General features: G+C 43.3%; 1 protein-coding gene across 1 annotated transcript in view; it reads left to right on the top strand.

Annotated features, from left to right (window-relative positions):
• The window catches only part of MPZL1 (myelin protein zero like 1), a 62,697-nt gene that overhangs the window by 23,061 nt on the left and 15,294 nt on the right, over nucleotides 1-24,342 (top strand). Inside the window, exons 2-4 of the mRNA XM_035010911.1 lie at nucleotides 17,282-17,448; nucleotides 22,429-22,642; nucleotides 23,364-23,496. Coding sequence (XP_034866802.1) covers nucleotides 17,282-17,448; nucleotides 22,429-22,642; nucleotides 23,364-23,496 — 514 coding nt within the window. The remainder of the gene's footprint in view (nucleotides 1-17,281; nucleotides 17,449-22,428; nucleotides 22,643-23,363; nucleotides 23,497-24,342) is intronic.

The raw sequence follows: 24,342 nt of genomic DNA, 5'->3' as shown, positions 1-24,342 counted from the left end.
CCTATCCTTAAGTAATTTAATGTTTCCTGAAGACTAAGGGCATTATCTTACATAACCACGATGTAATTATGAAAATCAGGAAATTAATATTGATACAGTACAGTTCCCTGATATATTGGTGTTACTCAGATGTTGCCAGTTGTCCCAATAATGTCCATTATAGTAGAGAATCATGAGTTTCTTTGAGTTGTCAGATCCCTTCTGTCACCTCAGTCTGCCTGAGTCTTTTTTTCTTGCGTTTACATTAACATTTTTGAAGAGTACAGGCCAATTGTATAGCAGGATGCCCCTCCATCGCATTTGTCTGATGATTCCGGTTATGCATGTTTGGCGTTCTGTTCTCAGTGCATGATGCAGGGAGGCATGTCTTACCAATTTTTTCCATTACTAATGATGTCACCTTTGATCCCTAGTTAAGATGGTGTCTGCCATATTTTTGCACTGTAAAGTAACTATTTTTTCCCTTTGTATTTAATAACTATCTTGTGGAGGAATATTTTGAAAGTGTGTAAGTATTGTTTTTCTGCAGACCTTCACTCTATTATCTTTTTATGAAGACAGAAAAAAGATAATACATTTTAGCAATATTTCCATCAAAATGCTTGTGGTGTTACAAAACAACTTCAAGGAGGGGCGCCTGGGTGGCTCAGTCAGTTAAGCATCAGGTCATGATCCTGGGGTCCTGGGATCGAGCCCCGCATTGGACTCCCTGCTCAGCGGGGAGTCTGCTTCTCCTTCTCGCTCTGCCCCTCTCCCCGCTTGTGCTCTCTCTCACTTTCTCTCAAATAAATAAAAATCTGTAAAAACAAAACAAAACCACTTCAAGGAGTTTGTGGCAGCCATAGGACAATTATAGCCATGCAGAATTCTAAATTCTTTCAAAGAAATTAGATATATACACTACTTAGTTTTTTAAAAATAGTCCTCACATACCTAAAGTCAATTTGTAGGCTTATAAATGTACAAATAATTTGGTCTGTTAGTAGCATTGTTACTTTTGAAAGATTTAGAAATGAGTCACACCTAGGAGTTTTTGTTTTTTCCAGGGTTGGGGGTAGAATGAAACAAACAAAAATCCTTTGAGGGGATGTGCCTCTTCCTTCCCTCCTTTTTCTGTTCCTTTCACATCTCCACCAAAAAGTGGATGCCTCTTCCTTCCCTCCTTTTTCTGTTTCTTTCACATCTCCACCAAAAAGTCCACTATTACTATATTGCCCTTCTTAAATACACTTGGTGGTGCCCACTTCCCACGGGATCAAGTTCCAACTTCTCAATATGCTTTTTCAACTTGAAGGCTTTTGTCTATTCCAGCCAAATTAACCTACACAGTTCATTTGTAAACATCATCTCCTTTTTCTCTCTCTGCAAAATGCCCTTCCTATCCATCTATCTTTTTTTAAATTTTTTATTGTTATGTTAATCACCATACATTACATCATTAGTTTTAGATGTAGTGTTCCATGATTCATTGTTTGTGCATAACACCCAGTGCTCCATGCAGAACGTGCCCTCTTTAATACCCATCACCAGGCTAACCCATCCTCCCAGCCCCCTCCCCTCTAGAACCCTCAGTTTGTTTTTCAGAGTCCATCGTCTCTCATGGTTCGTCTCCCCCTCCGATTAACCCCCTTCATTCTTCCCCTCCTATCTTCTTCTTTTTTTTTTTCTTAACATATATTGCATTATTTGTTTCAGAGGTGCAGATCTGAGATTCAACAGTCTTGCACAATTCACAGCGCTTACCAGAGCACATACCCTCCCCAGTGTCTTATCAACCAGTCACCCCATCCCTCCCACCCCACCCCACACTCCAGCAACCCTCAGTTTGTTTCCTGAGATTAAGAATTCCTCATATCAGTGAGGTCATATGATACATGTCTTTCTCTGTTTGACTTATTTAGCTCAGCATAATACCCTCCAATTCCATCCATGTCATTGCAAATGTCAAGATCTCATTCCTTTTGATGGCTGCATACTATTCCATTGTATATATATACCACGTCTTCTTTATCCATTCATCTGTCGATGGACATCTTGGCTCTTTCCACAGTTTGGCTATTGTGGACATTGCTGCTATAAACATCAGGGTGCACGTACCCCTTCGGATCCCTACATTTGTATCTTTGGGGTAAATACCCAGTAATGCAATTGCTGGATTGTATGGTAGCTCTATTTTCAACTTTTTGAGGAACCTCTATACTGTTTTCCAGAGTGGCTGCACCAGCTTGCATTCCCACCAACAGTGTAGGAGGGTTCCCCTTTCTCCGCATCCCCACCAACATCTGTCATTTCCTGATTTGTTAATTTTAGCCATTCTGACTGGTGTGAGGTGGTGTCTCATTGAGGTTTTGATTTGGATTTCCCTGATGTTGAGCGATGTTGGGCACTTTTTCATGTGTCTTTTCGCCATTTGGATGTCTTCTTTGTCTATCCATCTATCTTGGTTCTTCTCAAACTTATAGCTGAACTTCAAGTGCATTCTCCATGAAACATCCCTGACCTCTCCATTTTTCAAACTTCAACTTTAAATAACCACAGATAGTCTATTTGCTACTTTAAGGAGAGGCCTCCATAGGAACTTTTTAGGGAAGATGAAGTGAAATAAACAAGTCAAGTACAGACCTGGTAGCCTGTGATCCCTGTTTGGAGGACCGTTTTCCTGTGTCCTGCCTTGTGCCCGACCCCGCAGATTGCTGGCGCTCGGTGTCTCTTGTACACGTTCATACGGATGTGTATGTTCGTGCAGAGTATCCAATGAGACTGCATCCCCCACAGAACTAGCTAGCCCTTCATTTGCTATTCAGGAAATTAGTTGTTTGATTGATACTAATCTTTTTTATCTTTTTTGTTATTTTATTCTAACAAAGGCAGCATCTCAACAGGATTGGGGGGGTGGCAAATGTTTTCAGTTCTCTCTCATATTTTATTTTCTGTCCAAGGGTGAGCATTTACACTTTGAACTCTTTCTGGCAGTGCTAAGTTGGTGCTGATTAATCTTGTTGACTGAGGTTAAGCATCCATTTAAGGGCAAGTTGGTTTCTTTAATTTACTTTAGGGGAAAAAATGCTTATATGTTTGATTAACAATAACTTCACATTATAGGTATCCTAAAAATTCAGCTGTTATCAGTTTGTTTACTCCTGACATGTTCTTTGAGGGCTTTGTGACCACCAGGAAGTATCCTGTGTGTTGGGCACACGAAGGCCAAGTAAGAGGTAACTCCACCCCTCAAGGGTTCTTGAGTCTAGGAGGGGTGCTCCAGATCATTGCTGTACTAGTACCGAAAAGATTTTGCCTCTCACTTGACGGTGTGGCTTCAGTAATCGGCAGTCAGAGAGAGATGTACAGGAAATACTGAGTAGCAGGGCAGAAGAGGTGGTCAGATCAGGGAGGAATTTACTAAAGTCACGTTTGGGTGGAGTCTTGAGATTCTGTACGATTTTAGACATGGGCCTCGTTCCAAGCTCACAGTGCATCTGCGCGCCATGTGCCCGAAGCTGGGCCATCTGCACGGCCTGTTGAGGGAAGTGAGAGCAAGCTGATACAGCTCACCAGGAACAGCCCTTGCCAACATAAAGCCAAAAAGGGCCGTGTTACTTTGAGAAGTCTAGTGTGCCATGCCGAGGACTGTGGGCTTGGCGACGTAATGGGGCAGCTTTGAAACTGGGTTTTAAATTTTAAAAATTGGCATGGATAAATTTGCATTTTAATTAAGAATGCCCAAAGGATAACCAGGGATTAGACAACAGCTGTGAGAGTACCTGTAGCTCTAAAAAGGATTTGGTATTTCCTTCCCCATTGGATTCAGTTCCCCTGTGTGGTTAAACTATGGTTAGTCTGTTTGTCCAGCTTTCGATTGCGGTGGGAGCAGACTGTGGTCTTACACCTCCGTAGTAAACTTTCAAAAACCAAGCAGAACAGTAGTTTTCAAGCTCTCTTCAGTAGATTCCTGGGAAATTCTGGCACCTGTGACTTAGAGCTTTCAAATGTTTGATGTGCATTTCTTTTTTTCCCTAAAGTTTATTTTTTAACAATTATTAAGATAATAACGAAGAACAACATACATAGATACGAAGTCAGAGGCATAATTTGGGGACCTTGAGACCACTGCCATGTTAATTCCGGCAGCTAATGCATTCTTCAGGATAAAGCGGATTATTGTAATTTCTTTTTTTTTTTTTAATATTTTATTTATTTATTTGAGAGAGAGAATGAGAGAGAAAGAGTACATGAGAGGGGGGAGGGTCAGAGGGAGAAGCAGCCTCCTTGCTGAGCAGGGAGCCCGATGCGGGACTCGATCCCGGGACTCCAGGATCACGACCTGAGCCGAAGGCAGTCGCTTAACCAACTGAGCCACCCAGGCGCCCAGATTATTGTAATTTCTGTGTATACATTTCTGTGTATACTCGTGTGTGATTAAGATGGTAGTAGCGCACTGCCCCATCTTTTAAGAAACTCACGTCCGTGTATGTGCACTAATGTGGTTTTACAAGGGAACATACCGGTACCTACACTCAACCAAATGCCACACAAGGCTTGGCTCATAGGCTTCAGGTGCACGTGGAGCTGATAGCTCAGTGGTTACAAGTGTAGAATCACCTGAGGGCTTTTTAAAAATCCTGACGCCGAGGCCACACCTCACACCAATTAAGCAGAGTTCCGGGGGCTAGAGTTGGGACTCAGACATCAATATTTGCCTTTAATAGACTATTTTTCACAGCAAAATTGAGAGAAAGGTTATATATCCGTATGCCATATACCCATATTCTCCCAAGCATGTGTAGCCTCCCTCATTATCAACCTCCCTACCAGAGTGGTACATTTGTTACAGTCGATGAACCTGCACTGATAGATCATAACCACCTGTAGTCCGTGATTTACATTAGGGTTCACTCTAATGTTGTACATTCTGTGGGTATGCATCCATCATTACCATGCGGAGTATTTGAGTAGTTTCAGTAGGCATCAGTATTTCTTAAAGCTCTCTAGGTGATTCCAATGTGCAACCAAGGTCGAGAACCACTGTGCTGTATTGGAGTTCTGGGCCTTATTTATTATTGTGAGTTTTGAGTACATCTTATTTGACTTGTGTGTGAAAACTACCTCTGTCTTCTTTCCCCATGAGAACCCGTACTTTATTTGAATAAAAGATTCAGTTAAAGCTTGATAATCAGCATAGTGAAAAGAGCTGGGCTTTGGGGTCAGAATGTCCTAGATTCACTTTTGGGTCCACATTTGCCAGATAAGTGATTCGGGCAAGTTTCTTAGCCTCTCTGAGCTTCTGCCCAGTAGATAACACCCAACAGTGTTGTGGAAAAATAAGAAATGTTCCCTAGTTCAGTAATGCTTTACCCATAATGACCACTCAGTAAGTGGTGGTTTTCCCATTGCACCCTTTTTGCCTTATTTTGGAGGTGAGGAATACCCTTCTTATCATTGACCATAGGCATATTCTTTTCCAATCACATGGTCTGTTGTTGGCTCTAATATTTTGTATTGTTTTTTTCTGATTTGGATTAAATTGTGGTTCAAGTATCTTCTAACATACTGTGGACCTTCCGATAAGATTTGAGAGCTCAGAAAGATAGATTTAAGTACAGTGGTCTTTTGCTTCAATGAAATTTGTAAGCCATTTCAGCATGTGAGAAGTATGAACTATGTGAGAGTGTTATTTTTTAATCTATAAGATGTGCCCCACAGAGGTCTCAACATGTTCTTTACGCTGAGCATTTTTAGTCCACTGGAATCTTTCAGAAGTAAAATGATCTGATTTTTTACTTTCATCTGTTTGCTAAGAACTGAGAAATGCTAGGACACCTGGTGTAGATGACATAGTTCAGGTTGGCTACAACCATGGCACTTGTATTGACTGCTTGACCGTTTGCACATTTTGGCCTTTTTAAAATTAATTAATTGATTAATTTTTATTTTTAAAAAGATTTTATTTATTTATTTGAGAGAGAGAGTGCATGAGAGGAGGTAGGGTCAAAGGAAGAAGCAGACTCCCGACTGAGTGGGGAGCCCGATGCAGGACTCGATCTTGGGACTCCAGGATCATGACCTGAGCCGAAGGCAGTCACCTAACCAACTGAGCCACCCAGGGGCCCCATTTTAGCCTGTGTAAAGTCTGTGCTAGCACCACGCACATCGGGGGGGTCAGGCACCGTGCCTCTCTCACCACACTGTAGAAATTTGTTTGTCTCCATGAGACGGTCAGTCCATTAAGGGCAGAGGCTGAGTCTCAGTGTGGTTTGAAAGAATGAATTGTTGATTGAAAAAAGAAAAGCGGTAGCAGGAAAGAAAGATGAACAGTACATACATAGAGGAGGGCAAAGAAGAAATACCAGGGCTTTAAGGAGTCAAATGATCAGTTAATGACTGGCCTGATTCAGGACCTTTTGAATGTCTCTCATTTGAGAAACAGAAAGACCTTTGTTGGTGCAAAAAAGGTTAAAGATAGAGATGTGGCCGGCTGGACGCTGATCGTGAGTGGAAGGAATTGACTCTGAGAGGAGTTTAGTAATGCTGTGTCTTAGTGGAAGTACACAGACTTCTCTTTTACTATTATTTTTTTTCAAGATAAAGCGTTTTTTTTTAGACTTCTCTTTTATTATTCTTTTTCAAGATAAAGGGTTTTTTTTTTTTTTAATTTTAATTCCAGTGTACTTAACATCCTGTGTTATATTAGTTTCAGGTGTACAATATAGTGATTCAACAATTCCATATATTACTCAGTGCTCATCATGATAAGTGGACTCTTAATCCCCTTCACCTATTTCCTCCATCCCCCCACCCACCCACCCCTCTGGTGACCATCAGTTTGTTCTCTATAGTTAACAGTCTGTTTCTTGGTTTGTCTCTCTCTTTTTTCCCCTTCGTTAGTTTGTTTTGTTTCTTAAATTCCACATATGAGTGAAATCATAGGGTATTTGTTGAAAATTTCTCTTGCTAGCTTATTTCACTTAGCATTATACTCTCTAGATCTATTCATGTTGTTACAAATGGCAAGATTTCATTTTTTATGGCCAAATAATATTCCATTGTATTATATATACTACATCTTCTTTATCCATTCATCTATTGATGGATACTTAGGTTGCTTCCATAATTTGGCTATTGTAAATAAAGCTGCAGTAAACATAGGGGTGCGTGTATCCCTTTGAATTGGTGTTTTTATATTTTTGGGGTAAATACCCAGTAATGGAGTTACTGGAATATATGGTAGTTTAATTTTTAATTTTTTTGAGTAACCTCAATACTGTTTTCCACAGTGGCTGCACCAGTTTGCATTCCCACCAACAGTGCACAGGGCTTCCTATTTGTCTACATCCTCACCAACACTTGTTTCTTGTGTTTTTTATTTTAGCCGTTCTGACAGGTGTGAGGTGATAATCTCATTGTAGTTTTGATTTGCGTTTACCTGATGATGAGTGATGTGGAGCATCTTTTCATGTGTCTTTTGGCCATCTGATGTCTTCTTTGAAGAGATGTCTGTTCATGTCTTCTGCCCATTTTTAATTGGATTGTTTGTGGGGTTTTTTGGTGTTGAGTTGTTACAGTTCTTTATATATTTTGGACACTAACCCTTTATCAGATATGTCATTTGCAAATGACAATCAATAGGTTGTCTTTTAGTTTTGTTGGTTGTTTCCTTTGCTGTGCAAAAGCTTTTTATTTTGATGTACTTCCAATAGTTTATTTTGCTTTGTTCCCCATGCCTCAGGAGACATATCTAGAAGAATGTTGTTACAGCTGATGTCAGAGAAATTACTGCCTGGGTTCTCTTCTAGGATTTTTAGGGTTTCAGGTCTTATATTTAGGTCTTTAATCCATTTTGAGTTTATTTTTGTGTGTGGTGTGAGAAAGTGGTCCAGTTTCATTCTTTTGCATGCCGCTTACCTAGTTTTCCCAACACTATTTGTTGAAGAGACTGTCTTTTTCCCCACTGCATATCCTTGCCTCCTTTGTTGCAGATTAACTGACCATGTGATTGTGGGGCTTTTTTCTGAGTTCTCTATTCTGTTCCGTCGATCTGTGTGTCTGTTTTTTTGTCACTACCATACTGGTTTGATCACTACAGCTTTGTAATATAACTTGGAGTTTAGAAGTGTGATGCCTCCAGTTCTGTTTTTCTTTTTCAAGATTGTCTTATCTATTCTGGGTCTTAAAGTAGTACATGCACCTTTCTTATTGAACATTTCAAAAGATGAGTCTCCTTTGGGACTCTCTCATCTAGATTGGAAGAAGACTCTTGAAACCTATCTAAACTTCCTCCAAGATAGTTGTCAGCATCCTAACTAGGCCCTGAGTAATTTCTGCAAACAGTGTTTGGGGCATTATCCTAAGGGCATTTGTTGTGAAGCAAGTATATTTTTTTTATGGCTGAGCTTATCTGAGTTTAGTTGGTATGTTTTATTTTTCTTTCTTTCTTTCCTTCCTTCCTTTGTTCCAACTTTCAAACAAATGTTTGTTGAACACATTGACAAAAGGCATTTGTGAGGTAATGAGAATATGATGATGAACAAGGTGGACACAGTCCCTAGTCTCTCCTGGTTACAGACAGACGGTCATTCCAGCAGACTGTAAGGGGGGGCCTTCACAGGGCCAAGCCGAGCAGGGCAGGATGTGGGGGTGGGGGTGGGGGAAGCACAGGGTGGGGAGTTTGGGCAAAGGCTGTGAGGAAGTCACTTTTAGATTGAGGCCCGGAGCATAACTGCAGACAGAGTGTAGAGGAGTGTGTTCATGACAAGTGAAAGGCTTAATTAATTAATTTTTTAAAGATTTTATTTATTTATTCATCAGAGACAGAGGCAGAGGGAGAAGCAGGCTCCCCGCTGAGCAGGGAGCCCAATGCGGGACTCAATCCCAGGACCCTGGGATCATGACCCTAGCCGAAGGCAGACCTCAACCATCTGAGCCACCCAGGCGCCCACTTAATTTATTTTTTTTAAAGATTTTATTTATTTATTAGAGAGAGAGAGAGCATGCACAAGCAGGGGGAGGGGCAGAGGAAGAGGGAGAAGCAAACTCCCTGCTGAGCAGGGAGCCTGATGCAGGACTAGATCCCAGGACCCTGGGACCATGACTGAACCAAAGGCAGACGCTTAATGAATTGAGCCACCCAGGTGCCCCAAAAAGCTCCATTTATTAATATTTAGGGTTCATTGAATAGAGTATGTTTTTAATAGTCTCACTTACTTTGTGCTATCCAGCTGAGAGAGGTCCAAAATAGAGAGCCTGATTCATGGAAGAAAGGAGCCCACTTTGGCAGCAGAGTGGCCCTGTTCTGAGGATGGGAGGCCTCTGGCCCAGCATCTGTATGGTTTCCACTGACACACATCATCCGTTGGCTGTACTTTATCCAACCTGATTGTAGGAGTCACAGTTGATACTGTGAAGGAATCCTGCGCTGAATGCTTTCTCTGGAACATTCTGGAATTTAAAAAGCAAGTCTCTTATCAGCTTACTGATGTCTTCCTTTCTTTAGAAAAACACAATTTTTATTATGAAAAATAAAATATATACAAAGGAGTGTGTGTGTGTACAGTTTACAGAGCTAATGTTAAAACGAGCTCCCATGCCCTCACGACCTACCCTAGGAAATCAAATGTTACCAATAGTGGGTGCCTTTTTCATCTTGCCCCCTCCACCCTCTTCCACTAACACCCACCATCTGAATCGTGTTCCATGTTCTTTTGTTTTTCTCTTTTAGTATGTTTTAAAAGGTCATATTTAGGCTTGTGTTAGGAGATATTATGATATCAGATTAACATTGTGTACCAACAGCCAACAAGAGATAGGCTAGAAAGCTATTTAAATAAATTGCTTGATTGTACTCTTTTAGGCAGGAGAATATACTGGTAACATCAAAGTGTTTCAAAAAAAATTTCAAAACAAAAGCCTTCTTTCAATTTCAAGGAAAAACGTAGCGGGGGTTGTTGAAAGGGTGAGGTTTTTACACACCGGGTACTATAGACGGACCAGCAGTGATATGACAAGGAACTGCATCCATCGTTAAGTTTTGGGGCCCCTGTCTAGGCCTTGAAAGTGTTTATTCATTCATAATAATGCTATTCCAGTGTATTTCAAATGATTTTATGGTATGAGAGTTTGAATTTACTTGGCGTAAGACCATTGGGCATGTTAATTAGGAGGCATTATTGACATTGCATGACTTCAGTAATTCAAGATACTGAAATAGGACATGTCAGGGTGCCAGCCTGGGTGGCTCAGTGGGTTAAGCATCTGCCTTCAGCTCAGGTCATGATCCCTAGTTCCTGGGATCAAGCCCCACGTCGGGCTCCCTACTCGGTAGGGAGCCTGCTTCTCCCTCTCCCTCTTCCTGCCGCTCCCCCTGCTTGTGCTCTCTCTCTATCCCCCTATCAAAAAAAAATTTTTTTCTTAAAAAAATAATTAAAAAAAAAAAGAAATCGATCATGTCAAGAAATAGACTCTTGGCCAAACTATTCTTGAATTTGCTTTTTTCTTTGTGGTTGCAATGGATGTTGTTTTGTTGCTTTGTTTTTTTCCTGAGCTGTTGTGGTTCTCCATCCAAAAAAGAAGAATATCAAATTTTGGGTATCATATTTGATTACTGTAGAATGACCCCTGGTGAGTTGATTCTACAAACTTTTTGATTCCTCGTCAAATGATTTTTCAGGCTTTTCATTTGAATTGATCTACAAGAAGGGTTGTCCTCGTTCCATTTCTTGCCCTTTGAATGCGAGTGTAACTTAGCAGGATTCCTTCCCCCAGGAAGAAAGTAAGCTCAGCGCCTGTTAAACCATTTTGAAATTTACATGTAAGTTAATATATAATTCAGAATCCAAAGTCGGCAGGATATAAAAAACGTTTATATGTCACTTCTCTTTTTATTTCATTTCATTTCACTTCTGTGTTTTTATTCCTGAGGCAGTTGGTTTTTCCAGGATTCAACAGGAGACTTTTCCCCATCTGAATTTTGAATTAAAGCTTTAATAATTCTCACAGCAATATTTGCCACTAACCTAAATCTTAGGCCTAAAAGATCCCTACTTAATATCTCATTCAGACTGGGATTCCAGGCCCCAGTGGCGTGGAGCGATGGGGTTTACAACACCAGTTTCTCCACATCTCCGTGTACAATTGCATTTTTAGCCATTTTAGCTAACTCTCTTTCATGACTGTGAAGACAAGCCATCTGAATTCCACAATGATTTTACTATGTATTTCCATAATACTCCTAGTGACTGGGGGGTGGGGGTGGGGAGAGGCTGGACAGAGCAAACCATTCCGAGTTGTTTAAGAAACCAGTGAGCTCATCCCTTGCTGAGCCGCAGGGCATGCAGCGGGAGAGAAACCTGTCCTTTACCCACACCGTGCCTGCCGTTGCCCACAGGGCACAGCCCATTCTTGCTCATCGCAGGTGCTCAGAACGGGCTGCGCTGTGCTTGGCCAACCGCGGGCTTCTAAGCAAGGGAGGCCACTGCGCAGCTGGGCAGAGCGCCGGCCTCAGCCCTCCCGACGGGGGCTTCCTCAGCCCTTGTCTCACGGCATCACAACTCCCCGGGATACCTCACATCTCTTTGTCCTTCGTGTTCTCTGTATTTGGGGGCACTCATCGCGGGCAGAGGAGCAACAAAGTGACCAGGGTGCCTGCTGCAGCGTGGCTGAGGGAGAAGATGGAGAGGCGAGGTCTGAGCGGAGGCTAGACGAGTTGGGCTCCTAGTTGGGCTAGAGTTGTGGGCCTGTGAGCCTGGTCCTGGCGAATGTGGAGAACCCTTGGAGTATTTTGAGCAGAGGAATGATACGGTCTGATATGTATTTTAAAAAGATCTCTCTGGCCTCCCCATGGATTGGCTGCAGTTAAGTGGGTGAAGGTGGAAGCAGAGACACCAGTTTAGGCAGCCACTGAAATAGCCCAAGTGAAAGATGATATGGCTTGGACCAAGATGGCGGCATGGGGCAAGGCAGGGAGAGATCACTTTTGAGAGATGTTTCTAAGTAGACACAACATGTTTTGTGATAGCATGGAGGTGAGTTGTGAGAGAGAGAGAGGTGTCAGGAAGCCTCAGCCCCTGGAAGGCTGGTGCTGACATTTACTGAAACGGAAGAGGCCATGGAACGGTGGGTTTGAGAGTGGGAATCGGAAATTCAATTTGGACATATTAAATTTGAGATGCCAGTTAGATCCAAGTGAGGTTGTTCATAGACATTTGTGTGTGTGTGTACATACAGGGGTCATCAGCATTTAGGAGATAATTACAGCCTTAAAACTAGGTGAGACCATCAAGAGAAGAGATAAGAGGTCTGCGGAAGGGTCTGGAACTCTCCAGCATATGGAGGTCAGGAGAACTAGAAAAGGAGCAGGCAATGAGATAAGAAGAGGACCAAAGAGTGATGTTTCAGAAGTCAAACTGAGAAAAAACAGTTGTTCCAAGTGGGGATCGATCAACTGTGTCAGATGTTGAGGTTTGAGAATTGACTATTGATTTAGCCACATGGAGTCATCGGATTGTTTAACCAGAAGAGTTTTAGTGGAGTACTGGGAATAAAAGCCTCAGTTGGGTTTATTCAAGAGAATATGGAAGGAGAGAAATTGGGCACAGTGAGCATGGACTATCCTTTCAAGATTTGTAAAATAGAAGAGGACAAAACAGCCATCGAGGTGGGGAGATGCAGGGTCAAGATTTTTTCCCTTAAAGCTGGGATATAAATATAAATGTGGGCAGTTATGTGGCTGATGGCAGTAACTCAGGAGAGAGTAAAAAATTCCGGAGAAAGAGGGAGAATTGCTGGATTGACATCCTTAGTTAGGCAAGAGAAGATGAGGTCCTGTACACAGTGGGGCGGCCTTGGAGAGGAGCGCAGATGTTTCCCTGTGGTGGTGGAAGGGAAGAGTTTGTGGGCGCAGCCGCAGGGAGTTGGGGAACCGGGGATGTTCTCTTCTGATTGATTCTGTTTTCTCAGTGAAATAGGAAGCACAGTCTTGGGTGGAAAGTCGAGGTTCGAGAGGAAGGTATGAAATAGTCCTCTCAGAGAGTGGCAAGTAGATGGACTAGGGAAATGGGGAAGGATTGCTGGGCAGCATTAAGAGCCCCCTTTGAAGTTACTGGTCCTGAATTTCAGGTGAGACCAGTCAATGGGATTGTGTGCTTTTCTCCATCTATAGTCCACTCCCTTGGTGGGATGCAGAGGGGGTAGAGGATTGGGTTGAGGTCTGGCCGGGAGTGTGCACGGAGGGGAGAGAGTCGGGGGATGAGTCCAGTCATGCACCATGGAACCAGTCTGAGTAGGACAAAATGAAGACGTGCTGAGCATGAGAGACCGTAGAGACTGGAGGGTTGATGGATTTTACGTTCTGTTGCGGCTGAAGGATCAACAAAGTCTCAGGGTATTGGGAGAAGTGCTCTGGAAAGACAGGAGGTGGAGTCAGGGAGTAGAGAAGCCTGAGATGTGGAGGGGGTGCTCATATTAATAATAGGGTCTCAGGCCATGGTTCTCAACCATGGGCAGTTTGACCCTGAGAAGATGTTTCGGTGTCTGGGGACATTTTTGGTTACCACAAGTGGAAGGGGTCAGATACCACTGACATCTAGTAGAGGCCAGGGACTGTGCTAAACATCCTGTCATGCATAAGTCAGCCCCTGAGCAGAGAACAGTGACGCCCAGTTTTCAACAGTGCAGAGGCTGAGAAGCCCTGGCCTAGGGTAGGATGTGGGAATGGGTGGCTGGGATAGGCCTGAGGATGATATTATAGGAAAAGAGAAGATACACAAAGAGACTAGGGCTTTGGAAGGTTCATTTTAAGACTAATGGGATCTCCCAAGAACTGGGACAAGGGTAGTGCTGGTGAGAAAGAGAGAGAGCCAGGGATGAGAAGATGTTAACTAGCTATGTATGGAGCCATTTTATTTTTTTTGGAACTGTTGATTGGCCAGAGTTGGAATTCATAATCCTGGCAATAAGAGCTGCATGTCCTAATTAGCCAAAGAGTGACTTTTTTTTTTTTTAAGATTTTATTTATTTGACAGAGAGAGACGCAGCGAGAGAGGGAACACAAACGGGGGAGGGAGAGGGAGAAGCAGGCTTCCTGCCGAACAGGGAGCCCGATGCAGGGCTTGATCCCAGGACCCCGGGACCATGACCTGAGCTGAAGGCAGACGCTTAATGACTGAGCAACCCAGGCGCCCCCCCCCCCCTTTTTTTTAAGTCACTTGTTTATTAACCAGCTCTCATATAATTGAGTCTGTCTCAGATAGATTGTCTAAAAGCCATTTAGGGATTTGGTTAGTCTTTATGGTCAAAATTCAGTGACTGTAAACTTGGACACTTGGCCTAGTTCCGTCTTTAAATAACCTCTCAGGTGTCAGATTTTGCAAGCCAGCCTTGAGGCAGGGATCTGGTTTAAGAAAACCCTTGAGGAGACTTTTATTTATTGACTTTGTAGTCTGGCTTCCCTTGCAGTGCTCACCACCGTGGAGAAAACTAGTCAAAATGACACGGAGTAAATAAGGATTAGAAACCAGTGCTACTTCCTGGAATGAGCTGGTCAGATCGCCTGGTCTTGTGCTTTGTCCCTCATTTTGAACTCAGATGCCTTGGGGCTGCTTTTCTGCCTACCCACAATGGCAAGGAACGTCTTTTGTTTGCTTCTTGTTTGAAAGAAGGGCTTGTTTTGAGGTTTGGACCACAAATAATAATCCATTGTTCTCTATAATAATAATCCACCCTCTTTAGCAGAAAAAATCTGCTTGATGCAGTGTGGCTATCAGTTTATTTAAAAGAATAGCCAAAAGTGCCCATTGTGTCCTGAGAATAAACATTTGGAAGATGGTTGGGAGGACTGGGGGAGTACTCTTGTTCTCCTTGGCCTAGAGTCATGGTTAAGATCTCAGGAAGAAAAAATTCTGAATATGATCATCAATCCTGGGTGACAGACAGTACCCTTCCTTATTCTGCTCATCTGTTACATTCTAGGAATAATTGGGACACTGCAGACATGTATTCTTTCCAAACTATGTCTTTAAAAAAATATCTTAGGGGCGCCTGGGTGGCTCAGTCGTTAAGCGTCTGCCTTCCGCTCAGGTCATGATCCCAGGGTTCTGGGATCGAGCCCCACGTCCGGCTCCCTGCTCCGCGGGAAGCCTGCTTCTCCCTCTCCCACTCCTCCTGCTTGTGTTCCCTCTCTCGCTGTGTCTCTGTCAAATAAATAAAATCTTAAAATAAATAAATAAATAATATCTTATTTGGAAGATAATCTTTTCTACGTTAGCTTTAATTGGTTTCATTTTTAGGCTAAATAATTTTTTTTCTAACCTTCATTTAATCCATGAAAGTGTCTTTTTTGAGTGAAGATTATTTTATTTTAGCAGCAATCCTTAAAATTCTTACAGTTGGCTCTGCTTACAGATTTGAAAAAAGGAGCTATTTTTATATTATAAGTGATAGACATTTTAATGACTATTTCTGGGCTTAGGCTAACTGAATAAACTCAATGGGTGAAGTGAAAATATGACCCAGCGTGGTCAGCTAGTTCTTGAATACCTATGTATCAAGCACCCTGAAATGTAACAGTAGATACCATTTCATTAAGGAAAGCAAAATATGTTGTGCATGTTTTTTGCCTTAAATCCCTTATAGGAAAAGGGTCAGTTAAACAATAAACATGGCTTTTTTTTAAAGATTTTATTTATTTTTGGGGCGCCTGGGTAGCTCAGTCGGTTAAGCGTGTGCCTTCGGCTCGGGTCATGATCCCGGGGTCCTGGGATCGAGGCCCGCATCGGGCTCCCTGCTCTGCGGGAGGCCTGCTTCTCCCTCTCCCACTCCCCCTGCTTGTGTTCCCTCTCTCATTGTCTCTCTTTGTCAAATAAATAAATGAAATCTTTAAAAAAAAAAAAAAAAGATTTTATTTATTTTTGCCCTAGAGAGCGCAAGCGTGTGCGCACGTGCACACAAGTGGGGGGCGGGGTGCAGGGAGGGGCCAAGGGAAAAGCAGACTCCCCACTGAGCCGGGAGCCCGACTGGACTGGCTTCATCAACTGAGCTACCCAGGTGCCCCTGGCTTTTTTCTTTTTCTTTTCTTTTTAAGATTGATTTATTTATTTTAGAGCGGGGTGGGGGGCAGAGGGAGAGGGAAAAAATCTCAAGCAGGCTCCCCACTGATCACAAGGTCCAGTGGGGGTTTTGATCCCAAGACCCCGAGATTATGACCTGAGCTGAACTCCAGAGTCCAATGCTTAATGACTGAGCCACCCAGATGCCCCTAAATATGGCTTTAAGTGAAGTGATACCTTACCTAGAATAGCTTTAATTGCAATGAATATGGAAGGTGAGAAAAGTTCAGTGTGCTAGCAGTTGAAATTTAACAGGTAAATAGAACTATTTAAAGAAGTGAAAAAAAATAGGCCCTCTGCATTATTAAAAATAGACCATCAGGGAAGCAACCAAGATGTCCTCCGAGAGGTGGATATCCATAAAATGGACATTATTCAACAGTAAAAAGAAATGAACTGTCTTGCTATAAAACGACATGGAGGAAACTTAAATAAATATTGCTAAGTGATAGCAGCTAATCTGAAAAGGCTACATTTGCTGTATGGTTCCAGCTATATAGTGGTCTGGAAAAGGCAAACATAAAGAAACAGTACAAAGATCAGTGGTTGCCAGGGATTGAGGGGGAGGGTGGAGAGGAGTGAATAGGTGGAGCACAGGGGATGTTTAGGACAGTGAAATGATTCTGTGTTTTACTATAATAGTGGATACATTGTCAAAACCTGTGAAATGTGTAACACAGAGTGAGCCCTAATGTCAGTGATGAGTTTTCATTAACAATAATGTAACGATATTGATTCATCAATTGCAACACGTACTACACTAAGAAAAGATGTTACTAATAGGGGAAACTTGGTGGGGGCGGGGAGTGAGGGAGTAGATGGGAACCCTCTGCTTCCTGCTCAGTGTTTCTGTAACCCTAAAACTACTCTTAAGAAATAAAATCTGTTAATTTAAAAGAAAACAAACATTAGGTATAGCTGAACTAGTGAAAATATCTTCCTACTGAAAAACAAAAACAGAATCCCAGACGGTCAGCAGTTTATCCTGCTTGTTGGAAGTACCTGGCTGTGGACTCTTCGGCCAGAAATGTGTAGTACACAATGGTACACAATGGTACACAATGGCAACAGATATATTTTATATATCAAATAACTTTCTCATTATCTTTGTTGTCTTCTCTAATAGATATGCACTGTGGTATTTATGCTAAATCCTACTCAAGCTTTCCTTGTTCTTCTCTCTCCAGTGACCACTGATGCATCAGCCTTGGAGGTATATACACCAAAAGAAATCTTCGTGGCAAATGGGACACAAGGGAAGCTGACATGCAAGTTCAAGTCCACTAACACCACCGGCACGTTGACCTCGGTCTCCTGGAGCTTCCAGCCAGAGGGGACCGACACCACTGTGTCGGTAAGAATGCTCACTTCCTCCTGCTGAGCCTTCCTCCCGGGTTCTTCACTGCTGTGGTATAACGAATATCCATTCTTCTGATGGTTCACTTCCCACACGAGTGTGTTGACACGTAGATTCCAGGGCCCTTCTCTAGCTTCAAACTCTCCAGGAAAAAAATAAGTTCAGCATCCCTTAAATGCAGTTATTTCCTTGGCTTTACATGGATGGCGCTCTCCTCTTTCCAGCCCCCTATTCTTCTCCATCAAATCCCCTTATGGAATTTCTCTTCCATAAGTTCTCTTTGACAACTAGAGTAGCTTCTAGTTGACCTGGCTGACTAATCATGGTTTATCCTCCACATTTCAGCTTTCATTTGTCCCATTTTTATTTGTATTTCTTTGAAGTATTCCTATTTTATACACACACACACTCCTTTCTGATTTAAGTATGAAGTTTTTTGATTTGTGGTCCATCTGATTCAGCAGTAGTCCTGGAAACTTACTGTGCAGGGGCTATGTAGGGTCCTCAGAACGCTGTGTCCTCCCCCGGGAACAATTAGGGATAGGAATGGTATGTGGGGGACTTCAGACTAAGGTGAGGGGCAGAACAAAGACGAGCCCCAGAGAGCTGACAGGAAGATTAGTCAGTCAGTAGCTGAGTGCTAGCTGAGCAGTGGGGTGCTTCACGTGGACTGGCCATCCTGATTATTATCTTTTTTTAACTTATTTTTAAAAGATTTTGTTTATTTATTAGAGAGAGAACATGCAAGAGAGCACAAGCAGGGGGAGGAGCAGAGGGAGAGGGAGAAACAGGTTCCCCGCGGAGCAGGGAGCCCGACACGGGGCTCGATCCCAGGACCCTGGGATCATGACCCGAGCTGAAGGCAGACACTTAATGACTGAGCCACCCAGGCGCCCCAACCAACCTGATTCTTGTCTGGAAGATGGGGATGAGCAGACCTCCCCCTGGGGCTGCTATGAGGGTCACGGAGGATTGTTCAAGTGCTCAGGACCACGTCTGGCTCCTGCAGTGCTAACTTGCACAGTTTATCCTGTTTCTGTTGTTCCATCTGCACATGGACGTGCTTTAGCAGGGTCTCACATTTCAGGGTGTCGGTCCGCGTCAGGGACAGAGTCTGCCACTTCTCTTTGAGATAAATTCTTCTGCATGATGATGAGTTACATTGTTAAGCATCGTCTGGATGCTGAGCCCCCCACATGCCTCTGTCACATCGCTTCCTCACCCTCGCGAGGAACAAGTGTTTTCCCCACTACAGATTTGGGGGGCACGGGAAACTGCTCAGAGGGTCATGACCTACCCAAGGTCACACCATACAAGCTGGAATTGTTCAAACCCTGTTTTGTTTCCCTCTAGTTGCTGTTATTTCCCTTATATATCCTTTCTATCTCAGATGGAAAAATTTGTTAATAATATTTACTGTCTCTAGGCTTTAGGGATTGCTTAAAGCAGTGTTTCTCAGTCTTTTTATTCATTATCACCTTCCTAAGGAATCTTTTTGAAACATGCTCTCCAAATTTCTTTCCCCCTTCTATGAAATTTTAAGACCACAGATATACTGTTACATCTTCATTTGTGCTTTATTTTGTAAAAAGAGTAAGATTTTTTTTTATCCTTCTTTACCCTTAGGGCCAGTATTTGCCCCCACTGTGAGAGATGTCACCCCTGTTGAGAATGCATGGTCTAGAAACTCTAGAAGCTGCTGTTTGTTCATCTGTGGAAGTTTTGAGTGTCTTTTTTTGCTGAGAGTATTTGTGCTAAGAATTTCCCCTTGATGCCTTTCCTGAAAGAACAGAGTGACTACCTGTCCATTATTTCTACATCATGAGTTCCTGAGGGTCTCCTTTGGGAGAACTTGGGGTGTGTATAGAGATGACTGTAGCCCCTGGAATAAAACCATTTTTATGTTGAACCTAAGTGGCTTCATTTTCATATGCGATGTCATCAAAGCTACATATTTTCTGTTGAAATAAGTCTCCAAAAGAAAATCTCTGTTGCACTGGGTTGGAATATATATACCTGACTTCCAAATTCTTTTTTTTTTTTTAAGATTTTATTTGGGCGCCTGGGTGGCTCAGTTGGTTAAGCAACTGCCTTGGGCTCAGGTCATGATCCCGGAGTCCTGGGATCGAGTCCCGCATCGGGCTCCCTGCTCAGCAGGGAGTCTGCTTCTCCCTCTGACCCTCCACCCTCTCATGCTCTCTCTCTGTCATTCTCTCTCTCAATAAATAAATAAAAATCTTTTAAAAAAAAGATCTTCCTCTTAAAAAAAAAAAAGATTATTTATTTATTTGAGAGAGAGAGAGAGTGAGAAACAGCGTGAGAGGGGAGAGAGTCAGAGGGAGAAGCAGGCTCCCCACTGAGCAGGGAGCCCAATGTGGGACCTGATCCCAGGACTCCGGGATCATGACCTGAGCCGAAGGCAGTTGCTTAACCAACTGAGCCACCCAGGTGCCCCCTGACTTCCAAATTCTTAAGTGGACCTGTGTCCCCCAGGATGTGCATAAAAAAGGAAGATGCCCTGCGTGTTATGCCTGAGAAGGAAGGAAGGCTGGGATCAAGTCCAGGAGTGTAGATTTAGATAACTTACTCACTGGGTACAGCTGGGTGTGATTCTGTATAAGGTAGCACAGGAGTGAGTGAGAGCAGGAATCATGCAAATGTCATGGGGAAACAGTCTGCTGCTTCATGTGAACGTGGTCCCGGTGCAGAACCTGCTTCCTATAGACGCAAAATCAAGCGCACATAAGTTTACTCAAGAGAGCCCAAACTGGGGCGCCTGGGTGGCTCAGTCGTTAAGCGTCTGCCTTCGGCTCAGGCCATGATCCCAGGGTCCTGGGATCGAGCCCCGCATCGGGCTCCCTGCTCTGCGGGAAGCCTACTTCTCCCTCTCCCACTCCCCCTGCTTGTGTTCCCTCTCATGCTGTGTCTCTCCATCAAATAAATAAATAAATAAATAAAATCTTTAAAAAAAGAGAGAGAGAGTCCAAACCTGTGAAGGTTTCCCAACTGAAGTCTTCGGTAAGAGTGGATGTGAGGGGCATTGTTTAGTCTATAGGAAATAAAACATCACCAGGAAGACACCCAGTGGTAATAACTTTCTCTCAAATAGTTGGCTCCATTTATGCTCAAAACATTCTTGTCAAGTGGGTTGAGGCAAGTCTTTAAGACTTAATATAAAGAACATGCTGTATTTTTCATGAGCATATTAGGATAATCAATTTATACTTACATACCAACCTGATTACAGGTAATTCCAGAATGCTTAGCTATTGATATAAGATCTTTTAACTCGAAAGTATCAGAATATATTTAATAAGATGAGCTGGATGCTTTGGTTTTTACAGATTTCCAGGAAAATTCAAGCCTGACATACCATAGATGGCTTTTCTGGTCTGTGGAATCAGGGTCCCCATATCTAAACTGGAAGTCATCTTCTCTCCCCTTTGTTTACCTTCTTTGCTAGTTCTTTTGGGTAGTTGTGTTTGTCTAAGGACCCAATTTTTAAATCTTGAATCTTGTGGGGGTTTTTTGGTCCTATCCTTCCCTATCTGCTCCCACTTCTTTTCCACCCCAGGAAATAAGAATGCTTGCTGTTCTTAACAAGCATATAGGTTATATTAAGCACAGGGTATATGCTTGATAAATGGTAATAATAATAATATAATTATTACTATTAATATTTTCCAGTGATCATTTAGGCATCATGGAGGGTGGATTAGAGAAGGTTGAGAGCAGTTAAGAGGCCACAGTCCAAGATGATGAGAGCATGAAATGATGTATTATCAGTGGAACTTCAATAGAGAGAAGAGAAAAACTAAGAGGTAGAATTGACAGGATTAGTAGGTTAACTGGATGGGAAGGAAGGTAGAGGAATCAAGGATTACTCCGGGATTTATGGTTTGGGAGATGCACTCATCCACCAGTTGAGATGGGACACACAGATGGAAGGTGAAGGTGACAAACTTGGAGGTGGGGCAGCTGGGTTGTAAAGTGAGTAGGCAGCTGGGTGAGGATTCAGAGCTCAGGGGAACACCACAGGTGGAGAGAGGGGTTGGGGAGTTACCAAAATATCAATGTCCTTAAATCACACAGAGGATTCACTGTGCTCAGAGGGTTCTAAAAATGTTCTGTTTGAGTTACCATGGAGCTTGTGTTTGACTAATGCTGATTTCTTCCCCTGGCCCACTATCATCGTACCTGTGAATAACAAGAAAGGCATCAAGCCCCCTGCAGAGCTGCTGGGATTGAAGCCAAGTATCAGGATAGATCCCCCACCCATTAGACCATACCTAGCTTCCAAGGTGCTCGGCTTGACAAGGTTTCTTTGAGAAATGAGTTCCTTTGCTAAAAGCAGGTGTGAGGAAAGTTAGCTGAAGGCGGAATCTTCAAAGAGAAGCGAGGACATTGGGGTGTCTGGGCTTCCTCTCACACACCCGTAACATTTCCCTAGGAAACCAATACATAAGAGGGAGAAGCCCATCAGATTAACTAACTGATCTTTGAACTTTAGGCTTTGCTTACTTCAGGTCTTTGTAGAACTAAATGGTAAACTTCGTGAATTCAGACTGAAACATTTGGATTTACAGGCTCAGTCATGGTGTGGTCACTGGCTCTGAAGGGTCAGATGGTCCTGACTTTGACTTTGGATCCACCCTGTTATCACTGTGACCTTGAGCAAATGGCTTCCTTCAGTCTCCTTTTCCTTATGTATGAGAAATGGGGAGTAATCACTTCATCAGTGGCATATTGAGAAGATTTGAGATGATACATGGGTTTATTTCTTCAACTGAAATAGGGTCAAACCCTGTGATTTCTAAACTCTGGTCTGGCTTCTATTCCATAGCTCACTTGTCATATGAAGTTGTATTTCTTTCTCTGTGAAGTCTTTTGAAAAGAACCTTCCACAGCATGCCTGTTACAGAGTTTAGAGTGCCTGCCACTGAGAAGAGCTCATGTGTTCTTTTTTTCTAACTGCAGTTTTTCCACTACTCCCAAGGGCAAGCGTATCCTGGGAATTACCCACCATTTAAGGACAGAATCAGCTGGGCTGGAGACCTCGACAAGAAAGATGCGTCAATCAACATAGAAAACATGCAGTTTATACACAATGGCACCTATATTTGTGACGTCAAAAACCCTCCTGACATTGTTGCCCAGCCAGGACACATTAGGCTCTATGTCGTAGAGAAAGGTACTTCCTTGGGTATTTTGGCAGTGGTGACACAGTCCCTTTTATCTCAGGTTTAGGTGGAGAGCAAGACTTACATTTCCGGGTGTGTTGGGAAGGAGTGTGTTTGTACTACAGTTGAGCCTCCTGTCCCCGTGGACCTGTGGCTCGCTCACACGAGCACGTTCAGGGCGCCCCTGCTTCTCCAGCTGGACTAGCCAGGTTCTTCATCTGGAGCCCGCTGATCCAAATTCAGCAGTGTGCATTCTTTAGTATTAATTAGAAGTCAGACCGAATGCACGGTGGTTGGGTGGGGTGGGCAGTGGGAAAGAAGATTAATACTGCTTCCATATTCCCCGAGAGAAAGTTTTCACATCTGCAGAAGCAGGACAGTTTTTTTCTTCCCTTTTTTGGAAAGTAAGCAGGAAATGCAGGTTCTGGTGTCTCCTTTTGAGACAAAGTCTGCTTTGTTGGAGAGCCAATTGAGGTAAATTCACACCCCTGGAATTTCTCTGACCTTAGAGCATTGAGAGGGAGGGATTGTGTGCGTAGAAATGCTTCGCTCTGTAGCTCATTCTTCATCCGTTAATATTTGTGCTTCATCATTTAGACACTAGGAGTTTGTAATGTGGACAATGAAAGAGGAAGTGGAAACTGCTAAAGCACTTTATTATCAATATAATAAAATCCCACTTCTTCTCTTGGTAGGAAAGTACCTTAAAACGATTTTGTTCTTTCTCTCTAGAGATCTTGCCCGTGTTTCCAGTTTGGGTGGTGGTGGGTATAGTTACTGCTGTGGTCCTAGGTCTCACTCTGGTCATCAGCATGATCCTGGCTGTCCTCTATAGAAGGAGAAACTCTAAACCGGATTATACTGGGTAAGAAACAGTGCTGGGGGGGGGGTGAAGTGGGGGAGAAAATGGGGGGAGGAAAGGAATAAAAAAACTGGTGTATTTTTTGTGGAAAAAGAAGGGTGAAGTATGAGCTACTTTTCGCTTTCACATCAGAATCGGGGAGTGTGTCCTTGGGGGGCAGCAGAGAGCGATGGCCTGTGGGTAAGCGTGGACTGTGGCACTCTGCTTGCTCCAGAGTGCCTGTCTGGGGTTTGGTGCCGTGGACGGACCACAGTTAGGACCACGAAGCCACAGACGTCCCTTTCCCACTATCAGTGTGGTTTGAATCTCTTGGTAGTAATTGCACAAGGTTCTTCTTTTCAGTTGGGTGAATATAAAGCGCTAGTCCCAAAGCCTGGTGCTAATAAACAACTCCAGCAGATGTGATGATGAGGGCTTTTCCCTTCTGTTGTTTTGTAAGCAGTTTTATTTCTTTGATCATTCTCGAATGCATGGCTGGACTCCTCCAAACTGGGATAACAAGAGTTGGACACCACAGTGTACCAGCAATAAAGAGAAGTAGATTTTCTTTCTGTTTATGGCTTCTCAAAGAGAGCACCTCGGAGCAGAGGGTGCATGTCTAACTGAAGGACCTTCTCTCTCCCCCGCTGCAGCTGGACAGCTAGCCCATGTAAGCTCTGTAGGACTCCCGGGGTAAGACCGAGCGGAGGCCGCATTCGGGCTGCAGCACGAGCCGGGCCCCCTGTGCACGGGCTCGCCGTCAGCAGCCTGAAGGGAGTGTGCTCTGAGAAATTGCATGCCCTGGACCCCTGTGCTGCTGGGCGGTGGGAGCCCTGGCCCCCGCCCCGTGCTGCTGGGCGGTGGGAGCCC

The sequence above is a fragment of the Mirounga leonina genome, unplaced genomic scaffold (genome assembly GCF_011800145.1).
Source record: "Mirounga leonina isolate KUSES-001 unplaced genomic scaffold, KU_Mleo_1.0 Mir_154, whole genome shotgun sequence".
NCBI classification, from domain to species: Eukaryota; Metazoa; Chordata; class Mammalia; order Carnivora; family Phocidae; genus Mirounga; species Mirounga leonina.
Note: the sequence above shows the minus strand (reverse complement) of the source record. Positions and strands in the feature narration are given on the sequence as shown.